Here is a 24483-nt window from a genome sequence, read left to right as displayed (position 1 = left end):
AGCTGCCCACATCAATGCCAGAGCTTGCACTTGGGCATTGCGTGACACAGAGGCAACCCCCAAGGCAGAATGCGCTGGTCCCGAAGGAACTAGTAGTTGTTGGTGACTCTGTTGTCAGGGATACGGGGAACATGCTTTGTAAAAAGGATAGGTGGAACAGGACCAGGGTATGTCTGCCAGGGGCAAAGGTTGATGACGTTGTAGAGCGAATACCATCTTTTAAGGGCACAAAAGGTGATATAGTTGTACACGTTAGCACTAATGATATTAAGAGTAGGAGACCGGCAGAATTACTTAACAAGTACAGGTCACTGTTGAACAAAAGCCGAGAATTAGGGTTGAATTTGAAAGTGTCTGCAATTCTGCCCAGACACGATAGGAGGGAGTATATGATGAGAGCCTTGTCGATCAATTCGGCCCTGGAAAGATTGTGCAAGGCTCAAGGGGTAGAATTTTTTTCAGCCTGGACTGTACTTGTTAACAGGAGAGATTGCTTCTACAGGGATGGGATACACTTAAATAGAAAGGGTGCAAGAATATTTGCTGATGCTATCGAGGCAGTGTTAGGTGGGTCGGAAAACTGCTAGCTTGGGGGGAGACAAAGACCAATAGATTGACAGTAGCCACTGGCAGAGGTGAAAGAGATTCTTGCACTGCTTCTATTAGAATGAGCAGAAGCCTGAAAAACAAGATGCATGATATTTCAGAGACTGCTGGGAGCCATTGCGGTACAAGTAAACACATGGGTTGTGTTAGGGTAGCTAAGAATAGAAACAGGTGCAGGTATACTTGCGTGTACACCAATGCTAGGAATTTAGTAAATAAATTCGATGAATTTGAGGTATTGCTCAAAACATCAAAGGCAGATATTGTTGGGATATCAGAGACGTGGTGTCACACAGATATAAGGGATGCAGAACTGGAATTTGGGGAGTACAACGTCTACAGAAAGGATAGACAGGATAGGAAGGGGGGAGGGGTTATGCTATTAGTTAAGAAACACATAAAAACCAAGGAAGTGAAGCCAGTCGACATCGCTGGACAGTGCAGTGTTGAGTCAGTTTGGTGTGACATAAGCATTGGGAGATCAAAATTGAGAGTAGGAGTGTGCTATAGGCCTAATGACTCTGATGAGTATAATAAGAAACTGTACAGAGAAATAGAGTGGGCCAGTAAATCAGAGAGTCTTATAATGGGAGATTTTAATTTCCCAGATATTGACTGGAATTTGGGGGCTGGTCACTCACACACTAGCAGGGCTTTTGTGGATTTATTGGATGATTGTTTTCTACATCAGCATGTTCGGGAGGCAACTAGAGGGAGTAATACTCTTGATTTGATTATCAGCAGTGATTCTTCATGCATTAAGAATCTGCAGATAAATGAACCACTAGGTGGCAGTGATCACAGTGTGCTGAAGTGGGATTTACTCAAAGAGGTAACTACCATTAGGGGTAAAGGGAAGGGTTATTACTTCCGTAAAGGTGACTACGATGGACTGAGACAGTATTTAAATTCTCTACAGTGGGACCAACTGATGATGTTACCAACAGCAAATTCAAAATGGGAAGCATTCAAAGAATTAATCTTGGAAGCTACTAGGCTTTACATACCAACTAAGAAATATTGTTCAAGGTTTGGGCCAAAATGGATGTCAGATAAACTAATGCGGCATATGGCAGAGAAGAAAAATGCATGGGATACTTACAAATTAACACATGACACAGAAGCCTATGATAGATACAAGTTGATATGCAACCAAGTTACAAAGGAGGTTAGGCAGACGAAGGCAGATTACGAGAAATCCTTGGCAAGGGATGCAAAGAAAAACAGCAAAGAGTTCTTTACTTATGTAAACTCTAGAAGGAAGGGGATGAATCAGATTGGTCCACTTGATATTGATGGGTCAACTGTTGATGATCCTGCTCAGGTAGCTAACAAACTAAATGAATATTTTGCATCGACATTCACACATGAGGAGTTATTCAGCGAGGGGAATGCCAGAGGTGTATTCAACTCTAGCAGTAAGCTACAGAATCTTGAAATAACTGGGAGTAAAGTGGAGGAGAAACTGTTGAAGATAAACACAAGAAAGGCACCCGGGGTGGATGGGATCTATCCAGTTATATTAAAGGAGGCAGCAAAGGAAGTAAGCAAACCCTTAGCCACAATTATGAGAACTTCCTTGGACTCAGGGGAGGTACCCATAGACTGGAAAAGTGCAAATGTGACCCCAATTCACAAAGGCTGACACAAGTAATTATAGACCTGTGAGCTTAACTTCTGTTCCAGGAAAATTAATGGAGGCACTGGTTAAAGAAGCACTGCAGGATCATTTAGACAAGACTTCAGTTATAGCTCAGACACAGCATGGTTTTGTTAAGGGGAAGTCTTGCCTGACCAATTTGATTGGATATTATGATGCGGTCACAAAAGAACTGGATGCAGGGAATAGCTTTGATATTATATACTTGGATCTTAGAAAGGCTTTTGATACTGTTGCACATGGAAGACTGCTACACAAATTGGAGCAGTGTGACATTGGAGACAAATTGCTGCTATGGATAAAGGGGTGGTTGAGGGGGAGAAGACAGAGAGTGGTAATCAATGGACACTGCTCATCGTGGACTAATGTTATTAGTGGAGTCCCTCAGGGCTCAGTGTTGGGTCCATTATTGTTTTCTGTATTTATAAATGATATTGATGATGGTATATCATGCTTAATGTCCAAGTTTGCAGACGATACAAAGGTTGGCAGGGTTGTCAAGGACACTACTGACACTATGCTGCTGCAACAGGATCTGGAAAGGTTGAGCAGATGGGCTGAGTGGTGGCAAATGAAGTTTAACATTGACAAATGTAAAGTACTACACATGGGAAACAGCAACCCCAGAGCAACGTATCAACTCTGTGCTACTACACTGACAGTGGTAGAGAATGAAAGGGACTTGGGGGTGGTTGTGCAGGCAGATATGAAGTTCTCTGAGCAGTGTAGAAGGGCTGCAAGAATAGCTCATGGAGTATTGTCAATGATATACAGGAATTTTTCCAGCAGGGATAAGGAAGTGATTATTCCCTTGTATAAGGCAATGGTCAGGCCACACCTAGAGTACTGTATACAGTTCTGGAGGCCTCATTTCAAGAAGGATGTAGAGCTGCTGGAACGAGTACAGAGAAGAGCAACAAGATTAGTGAATGGAACAAAGGGGGTGCTCTTACGAAGAAAGGCTTAAGTTTTGCAAATTACAGTGTCTGGAGACTAGGCACCAGCGAGGTGATCTGTTAGAGGTGTATAAAGCCTTGAATGGTTTGAGCATGCTCAATGCTGATGGGATTCTTGCTCTAGCTCAGAATAATCACCTGAGAGGGCATAAATTCAAATTGAGGAAAGACAGATGTAGGATAGACGTGCGGAAATTTGCCTTTAGCCAGCGGGTGGTTGGTTGGTGGAACAGACTTCCATCCCTTGTAGTGGAGGTTGATAGCTAAATAAGTTTAAGGCTCAGCTGGACAGGTATTTTGAATGAACAGAGGGGTAAAGTGGGTTTTTTTTTTTTTGGCTGATGCTGCATAAGCTTGCTTTCTTGCATCAAATGCCTATGCTAATGCTAATCAACTTAAGAAAGCTAAAACCCTTCCCTTTTTGGTAGTTACATCAGTACACTGTGATCACTGTCACCTATTGGTTCCTTTATCTGCAAATTCTTAATGCATGAACAATCACTGCTTATAATCAGATCAATTACTCCCTCTGGTTCCCCTCGAATATGTTGCTGTATAAGACAATCCTCCAATAAATCAACAACTGTCTTGGTAATGTGCAATTGACCAAACCACAAGTTCCACTCAATATCAGGAAAGTTAAAATCCCCCATTGTAAGACATTCTGATTTACTGACCCACTCTATTTCTCTGCACAATTGCTCATTATACTCATGAGATTCATTAGGCCTAAAACACACGCCCACTCTCATTTTCCCTTTTCTAGTGCTTATGATCCCCATTGCATTGTCCACCAATGTCAACTGGATGCATTTCCTTAGATTTTACATGTTACTTAACTAACACCATAACCCCTCCTCCCTTCCTTTCTGTACATGTTGTACTTCCCAAATTCCAGATTTGCTCTGCTTATATGTCTGTGGCATGTCTCTGATATCCAAACAATATCTGCTTTTGATGTCTTGACCTGCACTTCAAATTCATCAAATTTATTTTGTATACTCCTAGCATTGGTGTATGTGCAAGCATACTTAAACCTATTCTTACTCTTAGTTACCCTAACACAACCCGTGTATTTACCTGTTCCGTGATGACTCCCACCAGCTCCTGAAATCCATAGTACCTCGCCTTGGGCGCCTCCGTAGCCAGGTGGGAAGGAGCAGCAGTGCACAGCACACGCTTCTTGATTAGACCGGGGTTCGAGCCCGTCACCACCAAATACGGAGGATGCGGAAAGGTCAAGGGAATGACCACCGCATATTCCCGGAGCAATATGGCCTTAGTTGCTAATGCTCCTAAAAACCAAACAACAACAACAACCTCGCCTTGCAGGCTGCTGCAATGTGAGTCACTAATCTATTAGTCTGTGAATCCCCTCAAGTTAGCAGTTTTCCAACCCACCTAACAGTGCTTCGATATCATTAGCAAATATTTTTGCATGCTTTCTATTTAAGTGTATACCATCCCTGTAGAAACGATCTCTCTCTCCTGTTAGCAAGCACAGACCACCCTGAGAAAAATTCAACCCCATTAGCCTTGCACAATCTCTCCAGGTCTGAATTGATTGACAAGGTTCTCATCATATAATCCCTCCTATCATGTCTGGGCAGAATCGCAGACACTTTCAAATTTACCCCTAACTCCTGACTTTTTTTCAACATTAAACTGTACTTGTTAAGTAAGTTTGCAGATCTCCTATCTTCATGTCATTAGTGCCAACGTGTACAACAATATCAACCTTTGTGTCCTTATATCTGCTCTATAGTGTCATAAACATTTGCCCCTGGCAGACATACCCTGGTCCTATTCCACCTATCCTTTTTGCACAGTATATTTCCTGTCTCTCTGACAATAGCGTCACCAACATTAACTAGCTCCTGTGGGACCAGCACATTCTGAAGGTTGCCTCTGTGTTGCCGGATGATCAAGTGGAAGCTCTGGCATTGATGTCGGCATCTGAGAGCTTTGAAGGGTCCCCCAATGCAAGTCCTTCGAGGGCATCCTCCCTGTTCTCGTAAAGGCCCATAACGCTGAGTTGGCACCTAACTTCTTCACACTGCTTACATCGGGCCCACACAAAGACATTCCCCCCTGGCAACATCATGTCCCCCTCCCAGAAGGTTTGCAAACATTTCACAAGTTGCACATTTCTTTAGTCTGTGATGCGTTGGAGAATCCCCTTCTTCGGTTCTCCCATGATCCACAGCACTCCCGCTACTTTGTGCACATTGCTTTGCTTCTAGTCTGGGGAGTGATTTCCATTTAAATACGATTTAATTAACAATGAAAATTAATAATGTTAATAAATTTAATTGATTAATTTACTATACTATACTAAGCTAATGAAGTAATATGTATTCGCTATATACTTTTATGTTATACCTTAGCTATCAAATTCGAGATATACTTTGTCAAGTTACGCTATACTGTAACGAATACAGTGCTAAATTAGTTATATCCTTAGCTAAATACAAAAGATGTATGACCAAAAAGAGGTTAAAACCTTCAAAATACTCATTTATTACAGTTAAAACACTACTATTCTTCTGTGCTACAATATTCTAGCCAAAACACCAATACGAGAGAGGTAAGACTAGTGATTTATAATTTACAAAGTCACTAGCTAAATTTTAAAAAATATGCTAACGAACACTACTAAGGCTATTTAATCTATTTGTTAAACACAAATTAATGCGTTAATTAATCAAAAAATACTACAGATATATGCCCAAGAGGTGATTAAACCCTTCAAAATACTTAATTATTACAATTCAAACCTTACTATTCTTCTGAATAGTAAGGTTTGAATTACGCTGCAATATTCCCGGTTACTGGTTATCCTACTGGTTACGCTGCAATATTCCTGCCTAAAACACCACTACAACAGTGGTAGGAGTAGTGAGTTGCAACTTACAAAATCACGCGCTAAATTTAAAAAATAAGCTAATGAACGCCACTAATCTTATTTAATCTATTTGTAAAACACAAATTAATATGGTAACTAATCAAAAATACGATAAAATTTCAATGAAAACTTATCAGCTTGCAGCGGCTGCAGAAATCTTGCATTGTCTTCGACAATGTAGATGTAAAAAATACCCCCCCCCCCTCTCTCTCTCTCTCAGATTCTACTAAAGATTGGAAAGAACAGTCTTTTGGAGTATTATTCTGAGCATATTCTTTCCCTAGATGATATTCTCTGCTCATATCACTAGACAGAACTGCACCAAAATTCTCGTGTATTGTCCTCATTTAATAGTAATATTTATTAAAGCTGCTTTAGTACATTAACACAGATGGAGTAATGGCATTTTTTGAACTATGTTATTATTTAAATGTATGAGTTATATTTAGAGATAACTTGTGGCTTTTAGTGTTGATAGTGTATTGGACCAACATGAAGTAGATTTAGAATTATTCCTGTAGAAGTATGAACATTTGAGGTGCACTCAAGATTTGTATTTATGTTATTCTTGTAGAAGTTGCCGAAAAGCTCCTCTAATACAGTGTGACTATTGTCCTTTACTCTTCCATGCTGACTGCCTTGATCCGCCACTCACTACACTGCCTACAGGAAGGTGGATGTGTCCAAATCATGCTGAGCATATTTTGGTAAGTTTACTTTCTCCCAGCACTTGAAATTGTTAATGAATTTTGGATAAGGACCTTATCAGAGGTTTAAAGTGTTCTTTTACTCATATAATTTTCTTAGGTTGCAGAATGACAAATTATTGATGTTTATCCAGACATGGTAATGTACTCATACCTGCCAACTGTTTTTACCTGTAAGATTTCTTGAAATCATGTGTTTTGTGGACTTTTCTTTCAATTTTCTTTAACTGAAGTCTGTGATATATTTTTTCAAATATGAGCATATTTTATAAATATGAATCTAACAAATTTATCAATGTGCTTCAATACTGCTGTAGGTGGTTTTGCTCTTCTTTGTCATAGAGCATGGTATATGATGAACATGCGATTACCGTGTTTGGTTTTTACATTTGCTGTGATTTCTGTATCCATGTAATCTTGTCAAGTTTTGTTAATTCACCTAACTCTGCTCTTGAAAAGCACATGGGAAATGTACAGGCTACCTAAGTATTGCTTATTGTTTCCGATAAATGCATTGAGTGTTATACACCTACAGCAGAATAAAAGTTCTTTCATTTGATATGTGAGAAGTTTATAAGGATAATATTTCAGTCATTACCACAATAGAATATAATGTGGATGCAAATTGGGCTAGGATAGTCACTGTTCATGAATCGTATGTAATTATTGAATTATAATAGAATATCTAAAATTGTTTTATCTGTGTTCATTGTACTTCACAGTGATGCAGAATGTTAACATGTTTTGGGTATTTTCAAAAAGAAAAGTATGGAATTCAGATCAAATAAAAGATTAGTTTAGTTTGGTTTTAAGATGCATCACATTGAATTTTTATGTACAGGGTTTTAGTGCAGATTTCTTCAAAAAAAAAAAAAAAAAGTGAATGAAGATACTCAAAGTATTCCATATCAAGATGGATTTCTGCTTGCATTCTGATTTATTATGGATGATGAGAAATTAGCTGTTTATTCGACATATAATAGACGCCAACTAAGGAATGGAATTTTTTTACAGGATTATAGTTTTTTGTAGTTATTGGACTGTACAAATATCCCTCATTGAGCAGCTGCAATTTATCCCTCCATCCTTAAAGGTAGATATATAGTTGAATAAGGGCAGTATCCCTGCATTATATTCATTTGAATATTTTTCTAAACATCCTAGGAGTATTCATTTCAGCATATAGCAGTGATTACTAGTAAAGATACTGGTGGCAGCTGGTTATCAAGTACCACTGAACCATGTCAGTGGTACTTGATAATACTTAAAAATAATTAAGTAACACTACAGTAATACTTAAAAATAATTAAAAGTAAATACCCTTTTTGTGTTTATTACTGACATATATATTTTGTTAATTTATCATTTGTATTTATAACCAGTGTTATAAATGATTATTAATTACAACATTATAATATAATGATCAGTTTATAATGCATACCTGCCAAAGAAGATTTATGACAGGGAATCTGTATTTTTGATTAATTTTTATCACTTTTTTTTTCTGGCTCTCACAACAAATTTTTTCTGTACCCCCGCCCCCCCCCGGAAAAAGTTTTAAAGTTACAGCTAAGATGCTAAATTCAGAATTTCTGAATTTTTTTTAACAAATTCAGCATCATGTGTGCTTCTCTTTGTTTAAGTGTTGGAATAAAGGAAATATTAAGCATTGATCTTTGTTACATGTGATTGCATTACTTCGTGGTACTATTTTTTTTATTTATTTATTTGTGTGTGTGTGTGTGTGTGTGTGTGTGTGTGTGTGTGTGTGTGTGTGTGTGTGTGTGTGAACATTATTAACATTGTTTTTTAGTAATATGCCAAAGAGATACAATGCAAAATTTCAAAAGACGTATATGGAAGATTTTTCATGTATTGTAAATGGAAAAGGTAGTATGTCTGCTTTGTGTACTCTATGTAGATGAGATTTTTCAATTTAAAGTGGCAAGAAATGTGAAGTGATCTGACATTTGCAGACAAGATGATGTGCAGAAAAGAATGCAAGAATAGAGGTATCATTTCACAGCAAAGAAGATATTCTCATATGTGCCAAAGTGTTATTCACATTATTTATCATGTAACATAATCTTCCTCTGAATTGTGCTTATCATGTAGATATGTTTTTCATAAATGCTTTCAGATAGTGAAATAGTAAAAGCACACTGTTGTGGAAAAGCAGAAACAGCAGACTGGAAAAAATGCTACTCTAAATTACATACGGCTGTGATGTAATTTTCTGCCAAATGATGTAATTTTGGCTGTGATGTAATTTTCTGGATTTACAGTGGAGAATCCGTCTCTTTTTGGCTTGATGTTTGACCTTCTCCATCTCACCATTGTAATATAGTTGATACTATAGAGATTCACCTTTGTTTTTGCAAAAACACAGTTTTGCAAAAAATAGTAAAGCTGCATTAAAATTCAGTACTTTTCAAAAATTTTGTTTTCATCAACAACTGTGATAAAAACTTGTGAATAGTTTCTATAATTATTCAGTCAGCCATATTAAAAAAAAAAAGAGGGGGGGAGGACAAACTATATTCTGTGGGTAAATTCCAATACAACATATATGTTATTCTGCAATTCTGCCCAGACACGATAGGAGGGAGTATATGATGAGAGCCTTGTCGATCAATTCGGCCCTGGAGGGATTGTGCAAGGCTCAAGGAGTAGAATTTTTTTCAGCTTGGTCTGTTCTTGTTAATAGGAGAGACTGCTTCTACAGGGATGGGATACACTTAAATAGAAAGTGTGAAAGAAAATTTGCTTATGCTATCGAGGCAGTGTTAGGTGGGTCGGAAAACTGCTAGCTTGGGGGGATACAAGGACTAATAGATTAACAGTAGCCACTGACAGAGATGTAAGTGATTCTCGCACTGCTTCTATTGGAATGAGCAGCAGCCTGGAAAACAAGATGCAAGGTACTTCAGAGACTGCTGGAAGTAATTGCGGTACAAGTAAACACATGGTTTGTATTAGGGTTGCTAAGAATAGGAACAGGTGCATGTATACTTGAGTGTACACCAATGCTTGGAGTTTGGTAAATAAATTAGATGGATTTGTTGTATTGCTTACAACATCAAAGGTAGATATTGTTGGGATATCAGAGACATGGTATCACACAGACATAAGGAAGGCAGAACTGGAATTTGGGGAGTACAATGTGTACCGAAAGGATAGACAGGATAGGAAGGGAGGAGGGGTTATGCTATTACTTAAGAAACACATAAAATCCAAAGAAGTGAAGCCAGTCGACATCGCTGGACAGTGTCGAGTCAGTTTGGTGTGACATAAGCATTGGGAGATCAGAATTGGGAGTAGGAATGTGCTATAGGCCTAATGACTTTGATGAATATAATAAGAAACTGTACAGGGAAATAGAGTGGGACATTAAATCAGAGAGTCTTATAATCGGGGATTTTAATTTCCCAGATATTGACTGGAATTTGTGGGTTGGTCACACACACACTAGCAAGGCTTTTGTGGATTTATTGGATGATTGTTTTCTACATCAGCATGTTCGGTAGGCATCTAAAGGGAGTAATACTCTTAATCTGATTATCTGTTAGTGATTCTTTGTGCATCAAGAATTTGCAGATAAATGAACCACTAGGTGGCAGTGATCACAATGTGCTGAAGTGGGATTTACTCAAAGAGGTAACTACCATCAGGGGTAAAGGGAAGGGTTCTTGCTGTCGTAAAGGTGACTACGATGGTCTGAGACAATATTTAAATTCTATACAGTGGGACCAACTGATGATGTTACCAACAGCATATTCAAAATGGGAAGCATTCAAAGAACTTATCTTGGAAGCTACTAGGCTATACATACCAACTAAGAAATATTGTTCAAGGTTTAGGCCTAAATGGATGTCAGATGAATGAGACATATGGCAGAGAAGGAAAAATGCTTGGGATACATATAAATTAATGGGTGACATGGAAGCATATGATAGATATAAGCTAGTCTGTAACCAAGTCACAAAGGAGATTAGGCAGCAAAGGCAGATTATGAGAAATCCTTGGCATCAAGGATGCAAAGAAAAACAGGATAGAGTTCTTTACCTATGTAAACTCTAGAAGGAAAGGCATGAATCAGATTCGTCCACTTGATATTGATGGTTCAACAGTTGAGGATCCTGCTCAGGTAGCTAACAAATTAAAGGAGTCTTTTGCATCTACATTCACACATGAGGAGTTAATCAGGAGATAGAATGCCAGAGGTGAAGTATACTCTGGAAGTGATCTAGATAATTTTGTAATAACTGAGAGGAAAGTGGAGGAGAAATTGTTGAGGATAAACATAAAAAAGGCACCTGGGGTGGATGGGACCTATCCAGTTATATTGGAGGAGGCAGCAAAGGAAGTAAGCAAACCCTTAGCCATAATTATGAGAGCATCTTTGGACTCAGGGGAGGTACCCATAGACTGGAGATGTGCAAATGTGACCACAATCCACGAAGGAAGATCAAAGGCTGACATAAGTACTTATAGACCTGTGAGTTTAACTTCTGTTCCAGGAAGATTAATGGAGGCACTGGTTAAAGAAGCACTGCAGGATCATCTAGACAAGACTTCTGTTATAGCTCGGACACAGCATGGTTTTGGTAAGGGAAAGTCTTGCCTGACCAATTTGATTGGATACTATGATGCAGTCACAAAAGAACTGGATGCAGGGAATAACTTTGATATTATATATTTGGATCTTAGAAAGGCTTTTGATACTGTTGCACGTGGAAGACTTCTGCACAAATTGGAGCAGTGTGGCATTGGAGGCAAATTGCTGCTATGGATGAAGGGATGGTTGAGGGGGCGAGAAGAAAGAGAGTGGTAATCAATGGACACTGCTCATTGTGGACTAATGTTATTAGTGGAGTCCCTCAGGGTTCAGTGTTGGGTCCATTGTTGTTTTCTGTATTTATAAATGATATTGATGGTGGTATATCAAGCTTAATGTCCAGGTTTGCAAACAATACAAAGGTTAGCACTGTTGCAGCAGCTCTGCTGCAACAGTGCCAACCTTTCCAACAGTGCAACAGTGCCAACCTTTCCAGATCCTGTTGCATCAGCTCTGCTGCTGCAACAGGATCTGGAAAGGTTGAGCAGATGGGCTGAGAGGTGGCAAATGAAGTTTAACACTGACAAATGAAAAGTACTACATATGGAAAACAGTAACCCCAGTGCAATGTATCAGCTCTGTGGTTCTACACTGACAGTGGTAGAGAATGAAATGGACCTGGGGGTAATTATGCAGGCAGATAGGACGTTTTCTGAGCAGTGCAGATGGGCTGCAAGAGTAGCTCATGGTGTCTTGTCAATGATATACAGGAATTTTTCTAGCAGGGATAAGGAGATGATTATTCCCTTGTATAAGGCAATGGTCAGGCACTTGAGTACTGTATACAGGTCTGGAGGCCTCATTTCAAGAAGGATGTAGAGCTGTTGGAACGAGTACTGCAAAGGGCAACAAGATTAGTGAATGGAACAAAGGGTTTCTCTTACGAAGAAAGGGTTGTGTTTTGCAAATTACAGTGTCTGGAGAGTAGGTACCGGTGAGGTGATCTGATAGAGGTGTATAAAGCTTTGAATGGTTTGAGCATACTCAATGCCGATGGGAGAATCTTTCTCTTGTTCAGAATAATTACCTGAGAGGGCATAAATTCAAATTGAGGAAAGACAGATGTAGGATAGATGTACAGAAATTTGCCTTTAGCCAGCGGGTAGTTGGTTTGTGTTACAGACTTCCATCCCTTGTTATGGAAGTTGATAGCCTAAATAAATTTAAGGCTTAGCTGGACAGGTATTTCAGACGAATGGAGGGGTGAAATGGGAGTTTTTTTTTTTTTTTTTTATTTGGCTGATGGCTTGCTTTCTTTCATCATAGGTCTCTACTAATGCTAATGCTAATCTCTCTTGGCACAAGCACATTACAAATATTGCTTCCCCTGCATCTAAAAAACTTGGTTGGTTTTCTCTTTCGCTCTCGGCATTACTTTTCTTCCAAACGGCTGTTCACTCTGTACAAATCGCAAATCCACCCTACCATACAATATTGTTCCCAAATCTTGGCCGGTGCCCCCCAGAACCTCTCTCAGGCTTCTAGATTCCATTCAGAAGAGAGCATTTAGGTTAATAAATGACTCCTCTCTAATAGAGTCTCTCCACTTGCTGTCTGATAGACGTACTGTTTCTGCTGCATGCCTTTTCTACAGATACTTCCTTGGGCACTGTTATTCTGAATTGGCTTCTATTATTCCCACTTGTTCTTTCAAAACAGTCCGAACACGTGCTGCCACCAGCCAACATCCATTTACTATCCAACTTGAAACTCACTGAACCAGCTTTTCATCTTCCTCGTTTATTCATTCAACTGCTGTTTTCTGGAACAACCTTCCTTCATACGTATTTCCTGAAAATTACAGTCTACAGAAGTTCAAGTCTATTGTAAACAAATATCTTCTCAGCCTCCAACCCAAGCATTGTACTAAGTACTATAGGTTCTAATACCTCTCGTGTTTGGGTTTTTATATAAAAAAATAAATAAATCCTGAGAAGAAGAAAAATGATAATTTGTAGAAAACAAGTCAGAAGGTCACTTCGCTTCCCCCCTGACTTGTGTCACAGAAACCTGAATTATAAGTTTTTATATTATAAATATTTTATTGGAGGAAACACCCCACACCTCTTCTAATAATCAAAAGATGTACAAAAATTATATTATATTATTTTATTATCTAAAATCAAATTAATAACAAAACTATGATTTATATATTTTATTATAAACATTTCTTGTGTGTGTGTGTGTGTTTTTTTTTTTTTTTTGGTGGAATTAAGAATTTTAGTTCCACAAAAATCTGAAGCAAAGGAACTAGGATTTTTAGTTCCTTCACTCTACTTAATTTAACGTACAATTGTCCATGCACAAAACATGGTGATGTTACGTCAACACCAACATTAGATAATGTTTTACCTTGACTTTTGTTTATTGTCATACTAATACATATATGCTTTCGATCCATCTCTGTCACATGTGACGTGTTCACAAACCAAATAGTCCTTCCTTATTTCCATTACACTTAGTCTTGTACCACTGAAATTCCATTTTTTATATCTAAGTTTCTTAAAATCATAACAATTGTGTTTACCTTTAATAGTAATTTATGCGGAGTTAAACCTGAAGACTCCAGAGAATAAAGTGTTTCGGCGTTACAGAGTTGTATTCTTCAGCATTACTGCCATCTGGCATAATTTGGTCTGATGAATAAACTATTTTCAATTCTGGAATAATTTTGGATAAAATTTTTTCATTCAGCGACTTAACAGTATTATTTGGTGTGGCTAAAATTGCACATTGAAGCTTTTCTTCTAAAGGAATTTTGAAACTTCCAAAAACATCATGTATTAAATTTCCTGAACTGCAAATATTTTCAGGAATCTCTATTTGATCATTTTCGTCTTTTACCACTTTATCATTACCAACATCTACTTAGAAAATTCAGTTTCCATTACATGTACTGACGGCGCCTCCGTATCCAGGTGGGAAAAGGCCGCAGTGCATAGCACACCCGTCTTGACTAGACCGGGGTTCGAGCCCATCACCACCAAATACGGACGATGCGGAAAGGTCAGGGAATGACCACCGCACATCCGGAGCAATATGGCCTTAGTTGCTAATGCTCCCAAACAACAACAAAAAAAAAAAAAAAAACATGTACTGAATGCAGACTTAACGTTTACTTTTCTCATGTTTTCCAGAAAAAAAGTTTGGAAGCCTCACTTTTTCCATCTTGAAACAATTTTTTCAAACTATTGAGAAAGTTGTCAAAAATATCTTTGTAAATTAATGAATGTTTATTATCACAACACTTTCTTAATTTGGTTTCTTTTATGAAAAATAATATATCACAATGATTACAAACATCTGAAAGTGACTCCAAATAATATTCCGGTTCATTGTTGTTATTTCTTGCAGCTAAAGGGGACATTTTCCTCGTTATATGGCATTAAAGCATTTTGTGGTGTTTCTGTCATTCTTACTTTCCACTTACTTACTCTAAATCGAGCACTTTCTCTTCTTTTAGGAGTATTTTCATGCAAAATATTTTGACATGGTTCTACATTTTCAGTAGATTGTAATACAATTTGACCCTTTGTATTATCAGTTGGTGTAAAAAGAGATGGGGCACCAACATCATTTACCTTAACCAATTTAGGCACAGAAGGTTCATTGCTAGAACTTTTTTTTCTTTCTTGGTATCTTTTATGATCAGATTATGATTTCTTGGAAATAAATATTATTTTCAAATTTATCAAATATTGCTTTGTTTTCAAGCAGGTTTGTTAAGTGCTGCATCTAAAGCTCCACGTTCTTTTTTTTTCTGGATTCCTTCATTCTTAAACGATTTTTTCTTTTTTATCAACGATTTGAGTTACAGTTGAGCTATCAACATTTTGTGATTAATTTTTTTTGCTCGTTTCGTGTCTTTTCTTTCTTAATTGTGAAGCCTTTAACTGATTATTTTCATATTTTTCAATCACTTTTTCTTCAATATCAGGATTTTTAAATGCTGCTTCATGCTCTTCAAGATATTTTCTTTTCTTCTCCGCCTTTCTCATACGATCTTTCTCCTTTCTATTACTGCTGTTATTAACAACATTGCTTATACCTTGAGTCATGTAGAATTCTAAAATTAAAACCACTATTATAAACTATTCTTTCATATATAGAAAAATTTAAAGGCTAAAAAAGTAAAAAAGAGTTCATAAAAGTTAATTTGTTTGTTTGTTTGTTATTTGGAGCATTAGCAACTAAGGCCATATTGCTCAGGGATATGCGGTGGTCAATCCTTGACCTTTCCGCATCCTCCGTATTTGGTGGTGACGGGCTCAATGATAATTATATGCAAATGCTAAAAAAACATCAATTTAAAATCATTACATGTCTCTCTTGCAGCACATTTAATCAGTACACCTGGCTTTGCATCATGGGGAAGCCTGGCTGGTGTCCAATTGTTGAGAGAAATGTTTTTGATTGGCATTTTTCTTGCTGTCAGCCAAAGATAAAGAAAAAGAGATATTTAAATAAGAGAGGGTATAAAACATGTCTAAAGCACTTCAGAGCTATTTTATTAAAAAAAAAAATAATTCAGAATATGTTTTTAATATAAAAAATGCATTTTTCACAGTTTTTTGTGTTCAGAAAAAAAAAAAAAATTATATATATATTTTGTGTTCAGAAAAGCTTAAAAAAAAATTGAATAAAAAAATATGAACAGTTCTGAATTATTTCTTACCTATAATCATGACTTTTAATGTATCTTTGCTTTCATGGTCTAGTCTCAGGTAACTACAATTTAAACCACTATTACACCATAATAATTTATAAACATCATCCATTCTGGAACCTATACTAGTTTCATAATCACATGCACTACTTCTCTTGGTGGTCAGGTTGTCCAGGCAAGTAAATTAAGAGAAAGGTCATAAGAGAGTAAATCAGTTCAGGAATCAGTACTGTCTAATGATGTTATCTCCACTCACTTATTTGCCTGGATGACCTGTGACAACTGAGAGGTGAAGGTAATTATACTAGTCAACAAAATAATTTTTTTTCCCCAATCAAAGATGTAAACATGCTTTCCTAAACCAGTTTTGTATGCATATTTCAAATATGTTCATGGGTTTTTTTTCCCTAGTACATGTAGTTTTTTAATACAACTTCAGTAGAAGACAATTTTATTACAATTACAACACACACAATGGTTATGATTATATTTTTGTTACTTTTGCAGTTTAAACAAAATACACTTTATATAAATAGTTAAAATAACACAGTACACTATCATAAAAAAAGATATGCACAATTTAAACAGCTATGCAGGTGATTTACTTTGGTAAACTTCATCCAGAATGTTGCAGTACTCTGGTAGTCTGCCAACATATTTTTATTCCAGAGACCTTGGTAGCCATTTTCCTTTAACTTAATGTCTTGATTGAATCATTCTCCTAAGCAGGGGAAAATTATTTGATCACTCACCATGCCAATGTTATTGGGAAATCTAAATGCAAATGTAAGAAACAAAGTTTCAGTGACATATGATCTCTTATTTTTCTAAATGCATTAAGCAGTTTCTGAATTCTATCTTTCTTTGCAGAGGACGTTTGGGTTACCCAAAGAAGTTCCAATAAAGCCATTTAAAAGCCTGCCATTCTTTGCTATACATTGAGGCATTATTCAGAGTTTTTCATCCTGTAAAAGGCCCCTCATTCACTTTTGTGGCACTGTTCTTTGGAAATTTCTCACTTAAGTAATGAAATCCTGTCAAATTACTCTTACCCATTGCTTTTGCAAACTCTTAATTAGATCACATTTAATTTTGGAAAGAGGAAAGAAATTCAATCTAAATTGAATTTTCATTCAATCTACTAATGGAACATACTGCACACAACTTGTTCTTATGTGCTTCTTTGAGGCCACTCACATCTGATGTCTTCATTAGAACAATTATCTCATCCATTGACTCCTCACAATTCTTGAAAATCCGATTTTGAATTATTTTTAGGAACATTTTGAGAACTTGGCTCATCAAGCTGAAGTCTCAGGTTTTGGTGTTTAGTTTCTTGGGAAGAGTGATGAATGCCGATGTCAGCCAGTCCCAAGGGATGCTGCCTGCACTGTAAATTCTGTTAAATAATTCAACAAGAATGTTGGTGTTTTTGTAGATGAGCAGTTTGTCTGTTTCTGCTGTGATTTCATCAGGTTCTTTGGCTTTTCCTTTCATTGATTTAATCAGCCTCTCCACCTCGGATCTTAGGATAGATGGCCCTACCACTGCATCGTCGTTGTCATCTAACTCACGTTCACTGTCAGCAAAGTTATGTATTTAGTCCACATGTCCAGTTTTTCTGATTCTTCCGTGATAATTTCACCTCTGTCATTTTGGATTGAAGTTGGTTCTGTCCTATTAATTCCTGAAATCTCTTTAATCTTTTTGTGAAGGTTGAAATCATCATGTTTTTCTTGCAGAATTAATATTTCTTTGCATTTTTCTGTGATCTAGCTCTCTTTAGCTCCTTTAATTTTTATTCTTAATCAGTCTGTTCACCTCCTTATACCTTATTGCATTGCAGTTCTTTAATGCTCTACACTTTTCCACGAGTGTCAAAATTTCATCTGTTATCCAGGCATTCTTCAGACATACTATAACCTAGAACTTCTGAGTTCATTTCAGTCAAAACAGATTTAAAGGTCTTCCAATCCCCCTCTCCTTCTGCCTATGGATGTGTTGCATTCTTTCATTAAGGCATGTCTTCATTAACTGATACATTTATGGATTTTTTAACTTCTCTGTCAACTTTCTTCATCCGTTGCTTTCTCCCAGTAGCTTTCAATCTCAGATTGATCTCGGTTCTGGTTTGGATCAATATCTGCACTGGGGTATGTCTTGGAACTTTTAATACTGCTCCGGAAATGCCAGTTGATCATGATATAGTCAATTTGGTTTCTGACCACATTTTTTATGCTGTCTAGGGGTTATTTCCATGTATAGAGCCTTCTCTTGGGGATTTGAAACCAGGTGTTAGCAGTCATCAAGTTCTCCTTTTAGCAAAATTGTATCAGCTGTGATCCCCTCTTTTATTCCTTGCTCCAATACCAAATTCTCCTACAGTTTCACCAGATCTGCCCTTTACCAACCTTAGCATTCAGATCTCCCATAACAATATTTAGGTCTTGTTTCTTTGTTAGTTTGACTATTTCTTTCAGCTCTGTATAGAAACGTTCAATTTCCGTATCTTCCATATCAGCTTTTAGAGCATCTACTTGAATTATGTTGACATTTAAAGGTTGTGCTTTCAGCTGGAGTAACATTATGCGCTTGGAGTTTTTTTTTTTTTTTATGAAAACCCCAAACACGAAATGTATCAAAACCTATAGTACTTAGTACCGTGCATGGGTTGAAGGAGAAGTATGGAGGGAGGGGGATGCCGGAAACTTTGCTCTACTCTTGGGTTTCACCACTTCAAGCCTCCAATAAGCAAAGTGGTGGTATTTCACCGGTGGCACAAAGTTGAGGATGCTTTTGGAGACATCCTTGGTGAATAGAATCCCCACTCCATGCTGGTGTATGTTGTTGTCATTTCCAGAATAGTATAAGGTTATGTCTTCTATGCCATCTAGTTTCACACAAGCCCCGTCACCTGCACATTAAGTCTTTTCATCTCCTGGATCGCATTCTTAAGTTTTCCCGCAGCAAACAGCATTCTGACATTCTATGTTCTAATCCACAAAAGATTCACTGTTTTGAGCCTGGGAACTCGGGGCCGGTTGCTGTTGCTTTTTTTTTTTCATAGTGATTGTTCTAGGGATATAGTAATACAGTAGTTTCCCTGCTGGCTTTCTTCATCGTCTGGCTCCTACCTCAGTAAGACCTCTCTAGCTTGGGTGACCCTACTAGTAGCTATGCTACTGCCAGCATGGCTTTCGAGGTTGTCAGAGTATGCAAGTGCCATCACCACGAAAAGATGAAGATACCATTGAGGGGAAAAGGATATATGAAGAATCTTAAGAGTCTGTGCTGTGGGCACAGATAAACCTGGATAAACACAAGATAGTTTATCCAGGTTTGGATAAACTATCTTGTATTTATTCTTCACTAAGAATCCAGTTACATTCACAATATGAAAGTAACACTCGCCATTTTGATATTTTGGCTCCCTCCATATTATGGGTATGGCAAATGATTTGATACTTTTGCCACGTCCACAGCTTTTCCGTTTGCTCAACCAGTAATGTAATCAATTTGACTTATCAGTACAAATAACATATGGTGTCCACTTCTTATTTTTATCATCTAGAGGACAGCCAAAATATAACTGGTAAATTTTCGGGATCATGATCATACTTTGTTGTGATTTAGCAGTGAGCTGTACACATAGCCGAATTTCTTGATGCGATTTTTATATAACTTCACAGCATGATGATGAGCATATTTCGGTAATTCAAAGAATCTTCCCTGAAATAAATACATTACGAAATAACAAGGATATAGATAAATTCAAAGAATTATATAAATGTGAACGTATAAACAACAATAATTATATTTATGTAGGTTGGCTGAATGGCCAACCTACATGAATATAATTATTATGTAAGTGGTATTGTCAGTGTCATCATAAAACCTGATATGCTAGAGAAAAACAAACAGATTTGGAATTAGCATTCCCAAAGATATTTCTAGTCCACTTATTTTTTTTCCTAGTGAAAAACACTTGTTGACCTTTGTTATCATGATGGTATGGCACCATGTTAATGGACCCCTGCTTATGACCTGTGTAATAACAGTGGTTTAAACTGTAGTTCTCTCTTTATATTTCCCGCTTATTTTTAATGAATGGCTAAAGTGACCAGACGTCCCAGATTTCAGTCATTTGTCCCGGATTGGACATGTAGCCTCCATACTTAGTGGCAAACATAATGCAAATCATTTGCATTATATTCATTGGGAACCAGTAGTACAACAGAAAGAGTTTTTTTTTGGTAGTAAATAAGCTGTGGATGTCAACAAAAACACAACTGACTAGAAATGCTAAAAGTAGTATTACAAGTTAGGTGCAATTTTGCTAATTCTTGTGAAGAATTTTATAAAGAAATAGCAAATAATGACGAATTAAGAAAAATTCACTCAGTGGTAAAATATATTTAATTATATTTAATTTCTCTTGTTTTTATTGTTAAAAGAAATATGTATTTTTATTATTATTTCACAGAAGAAACTTAACCTTTTTTCACTAAACAAAAATGAAAATTGATTAAATACATGACCCCTCTAATGAGTGTTCCCCCCCTTCTAATTACAACTATTTTTCTCAGTTCATGTCCTTCACGCAACCTTCTTTTCATTATGTAGCATACCATGGGGGTACCGTATACCGAATTTCAGCCTTTCTGTGAAAAAAAAGCAAACAAAAATATAGACTATATATATATATATACACACACACACACACACACACACACACACACACACACACACACACACACACACACACTCGATTCCGGTTATTTGTGACACATCGGGACTAGTGCGTTTTGGCCAGATTAAGCGGCTGCCCCAGTTATCCGAAGCTTCATGTTAAAAAGTTAAAAATACAATGGGCCCCCGCTTTACAATTGGTTCACTGTACAATCAATTCACATTACGATGGAGTCACCATAGTAAAGTACCGTTCACTGTACGATGTGTAGTAAGTGCCAGTCATTGTGATCACGTTTGTGAATTGAATTTTAATTCTAATAATTAGCGAAATTAGGAGGAATATTATCCACAGACTATAAAAGTAAAGATATATTAAGCACAGATTTACCATTTATTACCTTGCCAATTAAAATATTAAATGATACGTGAAAATCGGAAGAATATATGTGATAATTGGAATAATTAATACGTACTGTAATATGTGCATACTAACTAGTTGACATTTCTGTTCACTGATATTTGTGGGTGGGGGTTAAAATTTAAAACAGTAAAAAGATAAGCAATCAATAACAAAGAACACGGCACACACAAATTGCAAGTAACATGATATGCGCAAGTGAGAAAGGAGTAACAAGTTACGAAGCTTTAAAAATAGGAATGAAGAGAAGATTCTGAAAATTAATTTTTTTATATGATTGAAGATTCCATGGAAGTGTAAACACATTTCACCATAATAACCCACAGAATTCCAGCTGTTGGTATTATTGCAAATTCAATAAGATAAGAGTTTACTATCCATTTATGATAGATTGCACTAACATAAAATCCAAGTAAACAGGTGTGCTAATTTTTTTTTTATTGTTTTATGGTTGTGGCCTCCAGAAATCTGACCGAACAACATGATACGGTCAGAGACAATCGTAGCATAATCTCCAGTGCTGCAGTATCCTGCACCGATTAAACAGCAAGTTGTCCCAATTAAATGAAGTAATCCCTGGCTATTTTCTTGATTGGGTTCTGTTTTTTAAGATTTACCCCAAATAAACGGCTACCCTGATTAACCGGTGGCCCAAATAACCAAAATCCACTGTATATATATTTTTAAGAAGTGTGATATTTTATTTTATACGTTTAGTTCAAAGAAGTATATGTAATTAATTTATATTTTGTATATGAATATTTTTTATATATAAAAATTTAAAAAAAAGAAGTTTATATTGTTTCTAGGGGGTGTTGAAAATCCCCCCCCCCAGATGGAATACTAAGGATCTGGTCATTTTATGAATGGCATAACTGTTTACCCCATTAATTGAGTGCACATGTGAGAAACAGAAAATCACTGGTGCACCTAGTGATTTTTTGTTCCTCGTATGTTATGTCATATTGAACAATTGACATTAATGTACTGTACTTAATGTATATTCTAATTTTTCAAAACCTAAGGGCCATTGAGGAATTAGCATGTTACAGTCAGTGGTGCATGTTGCTTGTGTTGATAGCTTCTCATTACATTTCAAGGGTTTGCTTGTGAGGTTGATTTTAATGACTTCCATCTAAATGCGTAGTGAAATTATATATTCTGGAATCAGAACCTGGTGCTGTAATTATTGGCAGTGATTTGCAGATTGCTAATACTTGATTCTGCTCTCCCTCTCCACTACACACATACAGCTACAGATTTTCTATGCAAGTGATGGTAAAGGGCAATATGCATGTAGGCGCAAAAACTTACTTTTCATGTTTACTATTAATTTTTATTATTTAGTATTATATTTTAAAAAGTTATCAGTAGTTGTATCATTTTATTTGCATATGTTTTTTTAATTATTTATTTTATAATTCTGTTTATACAGGGAGGTTTTTGAGGACTGTACTCAAATACAGTGACTTGTGGTGGATCACTTGCAATCAGTGTCACTTGATAGTTTCCTGAGCACATTATCTTCTCTTAACTGCAAATTAGAAATAAAAATTTCATTAGCTTATTTTTATTTTCCTGAACTAACCAGATGTAATAATTTCATTAAGAAAACTTAGGTAAAGTAAGAAATGAGGGAGAATGTACAAGTCATTGGCATCAGTAGTGACACACTGGACATTTGGGAGTCAGCACCTCTGGTAAATGTGTGATCCTTTGTTAATACAAGGCATCGTATTAGACCTTTATTTTCATTTTAGAGTTTGGCTGCTTTTTTTTTTTTATTGTCATTTTTACCTGATATTAAGATGTATTTTATTGGTAAGAGTTTCAAAAATATTGTTGATGCCATCCAGTGAAGGAGGCGCCTCCGTAGCCAGGTGGGAAGGAGCAGCAGTGCATAGCACACGCTTCTTGATTAGACCGGGGTTCGAGCCGGTCACCACCAATTACAGAGGATGCGGAAAGGTCAGGGAATGACCACCGCATATTCCTGGAGCAATATGGCCTTAGTTGCTAATGCTCCTAAAAACCAAATAACAAACAAACAAACATCCAGTGAATCTCCCCATCATAGAAAGAGTTTGATTCTCAGTGAACAGTATCATTTGCTTGTTGATTTATAAATGTCACTCGTTGAACCTTTTTTTTTTTTATTAGCCATACCAATTCTTGGCAAGAGTATTGACTTTATGTTAGTTAAAACCAGAAATGCCTAGCTGTTAATCATCATTAGTGAAAGCTGATGTCAACTAACATCAGCTGTGTTGTATAACCAGTCATAATATCTGTGGCAGTTTTCTGTAGTGTTATTCTTGCCACAAGTCTATAGTGGGAGATTGCCCAGCTGTCAGTCATCATTAGTGAAAGGTAACATTAGCTACCTCATACAACCAGATCTATCGCAAAAGTTTTATCAGGATAAGGATTCACTTCAGTACTTTTACCCTCATTTCCTACTTTCCATAACTTAACTTATCTTAATGAAACTTGTCTAGTTAGTTTAGAAAATAGGAATAAGTTAATAAAATTTTTATTTCTAATTTGCAGTTAAAAGAAGACAATGCACACATGAAACTCTCAAGTGACGTTAATCGCAGTTTTGCTGTGCCTGCATGATATTGATGGAGCCAACTGCGAGAAAATACTGGCTAGCATGCATCATTCTGTCTGAATACAGGCCTCTAAAATCTGTTTATAATTAGGTTTTGGATAACTTTTATTTTAATTGGGCACACGTATTTCACTTATTTGAATTAAAATATCATAAAAAAATTGTTCAAAATTTAAAATAAAAAGATTTAAAAATAATTTTTTTTTTTATGATTTTTGTTTTATTTAGCAGGCAGAGTGTGGTATTTAGTCTATTGTTTCTATCTAGTATTAAATGGGTGGAGTATTGTTTTGGACTAGGAGATTTGATATTAGAATTATCAAGAACCAAGATTGTAAATGTTTTAAAATACATATTGGAAGTGGCATATATTGGAAAGAAATTAACACTTTCTGTTAATATCCTATAATGACATATTTTAAGTGAATTTTTAAATAATTCTTTTTTTTTGAATGGAGTCATGTTGTTTTTGTAGTACATTGATTAGTGATTCTCTGTGCAAGCATTATTAGTGATTGTAGTTGCTTTGTGTTTTGAGATATATTACTTTTGTTTTAGAAAATAAAGCTTCCTTATTTCTCTAAATTATATTGTTGAGTTATTTCCATAAGATGATAGGTTCATTCTGTATTTTTTATATA

At 36.5% G+C, this 24483-nt stretch overlaps 1 protein-coding gene across 1 annotated transcript in view; it reads left to right on the top strand.

The window, feature by feature from the left end:
• LOC150085767 (PHD finger protein 12) overlaps positions 1-24483 on the top strand; it is a 529395-nt gene that overhangs the window by 154014 nt on the left and 350898 nt on the right. Inside the window, exon 6 of the mRNA XM_090373472.1 lies at positions 6702-6834. Coding sequence (XP_090229598.1) covers positions 6702-6834 — 133 coding nt within the window. The remainder of the gene's footprint in view (positions 1-6701; positions 6835-24483) is intronic.

The sequence above is a fragment of the Mastigoproctus giganteus genome, chromosome 5 (genome assembly GCF_048544385.1).
Source record: "Mastigoproctus giganteus isolate SK-2022 chromosome 5, ASM4854438v1, whole genome shotgun sequence".
In the NCBI taxonomy this organism is placed as follows: Eukaryota; Metazoa; Arthropoda; class Arachnida; order Uropygi; family Thelyphonidae; genus Mastigoproctus; species Mastigoproctus giganteus.
Note: the sequence above shows the minus strand (reverse complement) of the source record. Positions and strands in the feature narration are given on the sequence as shown.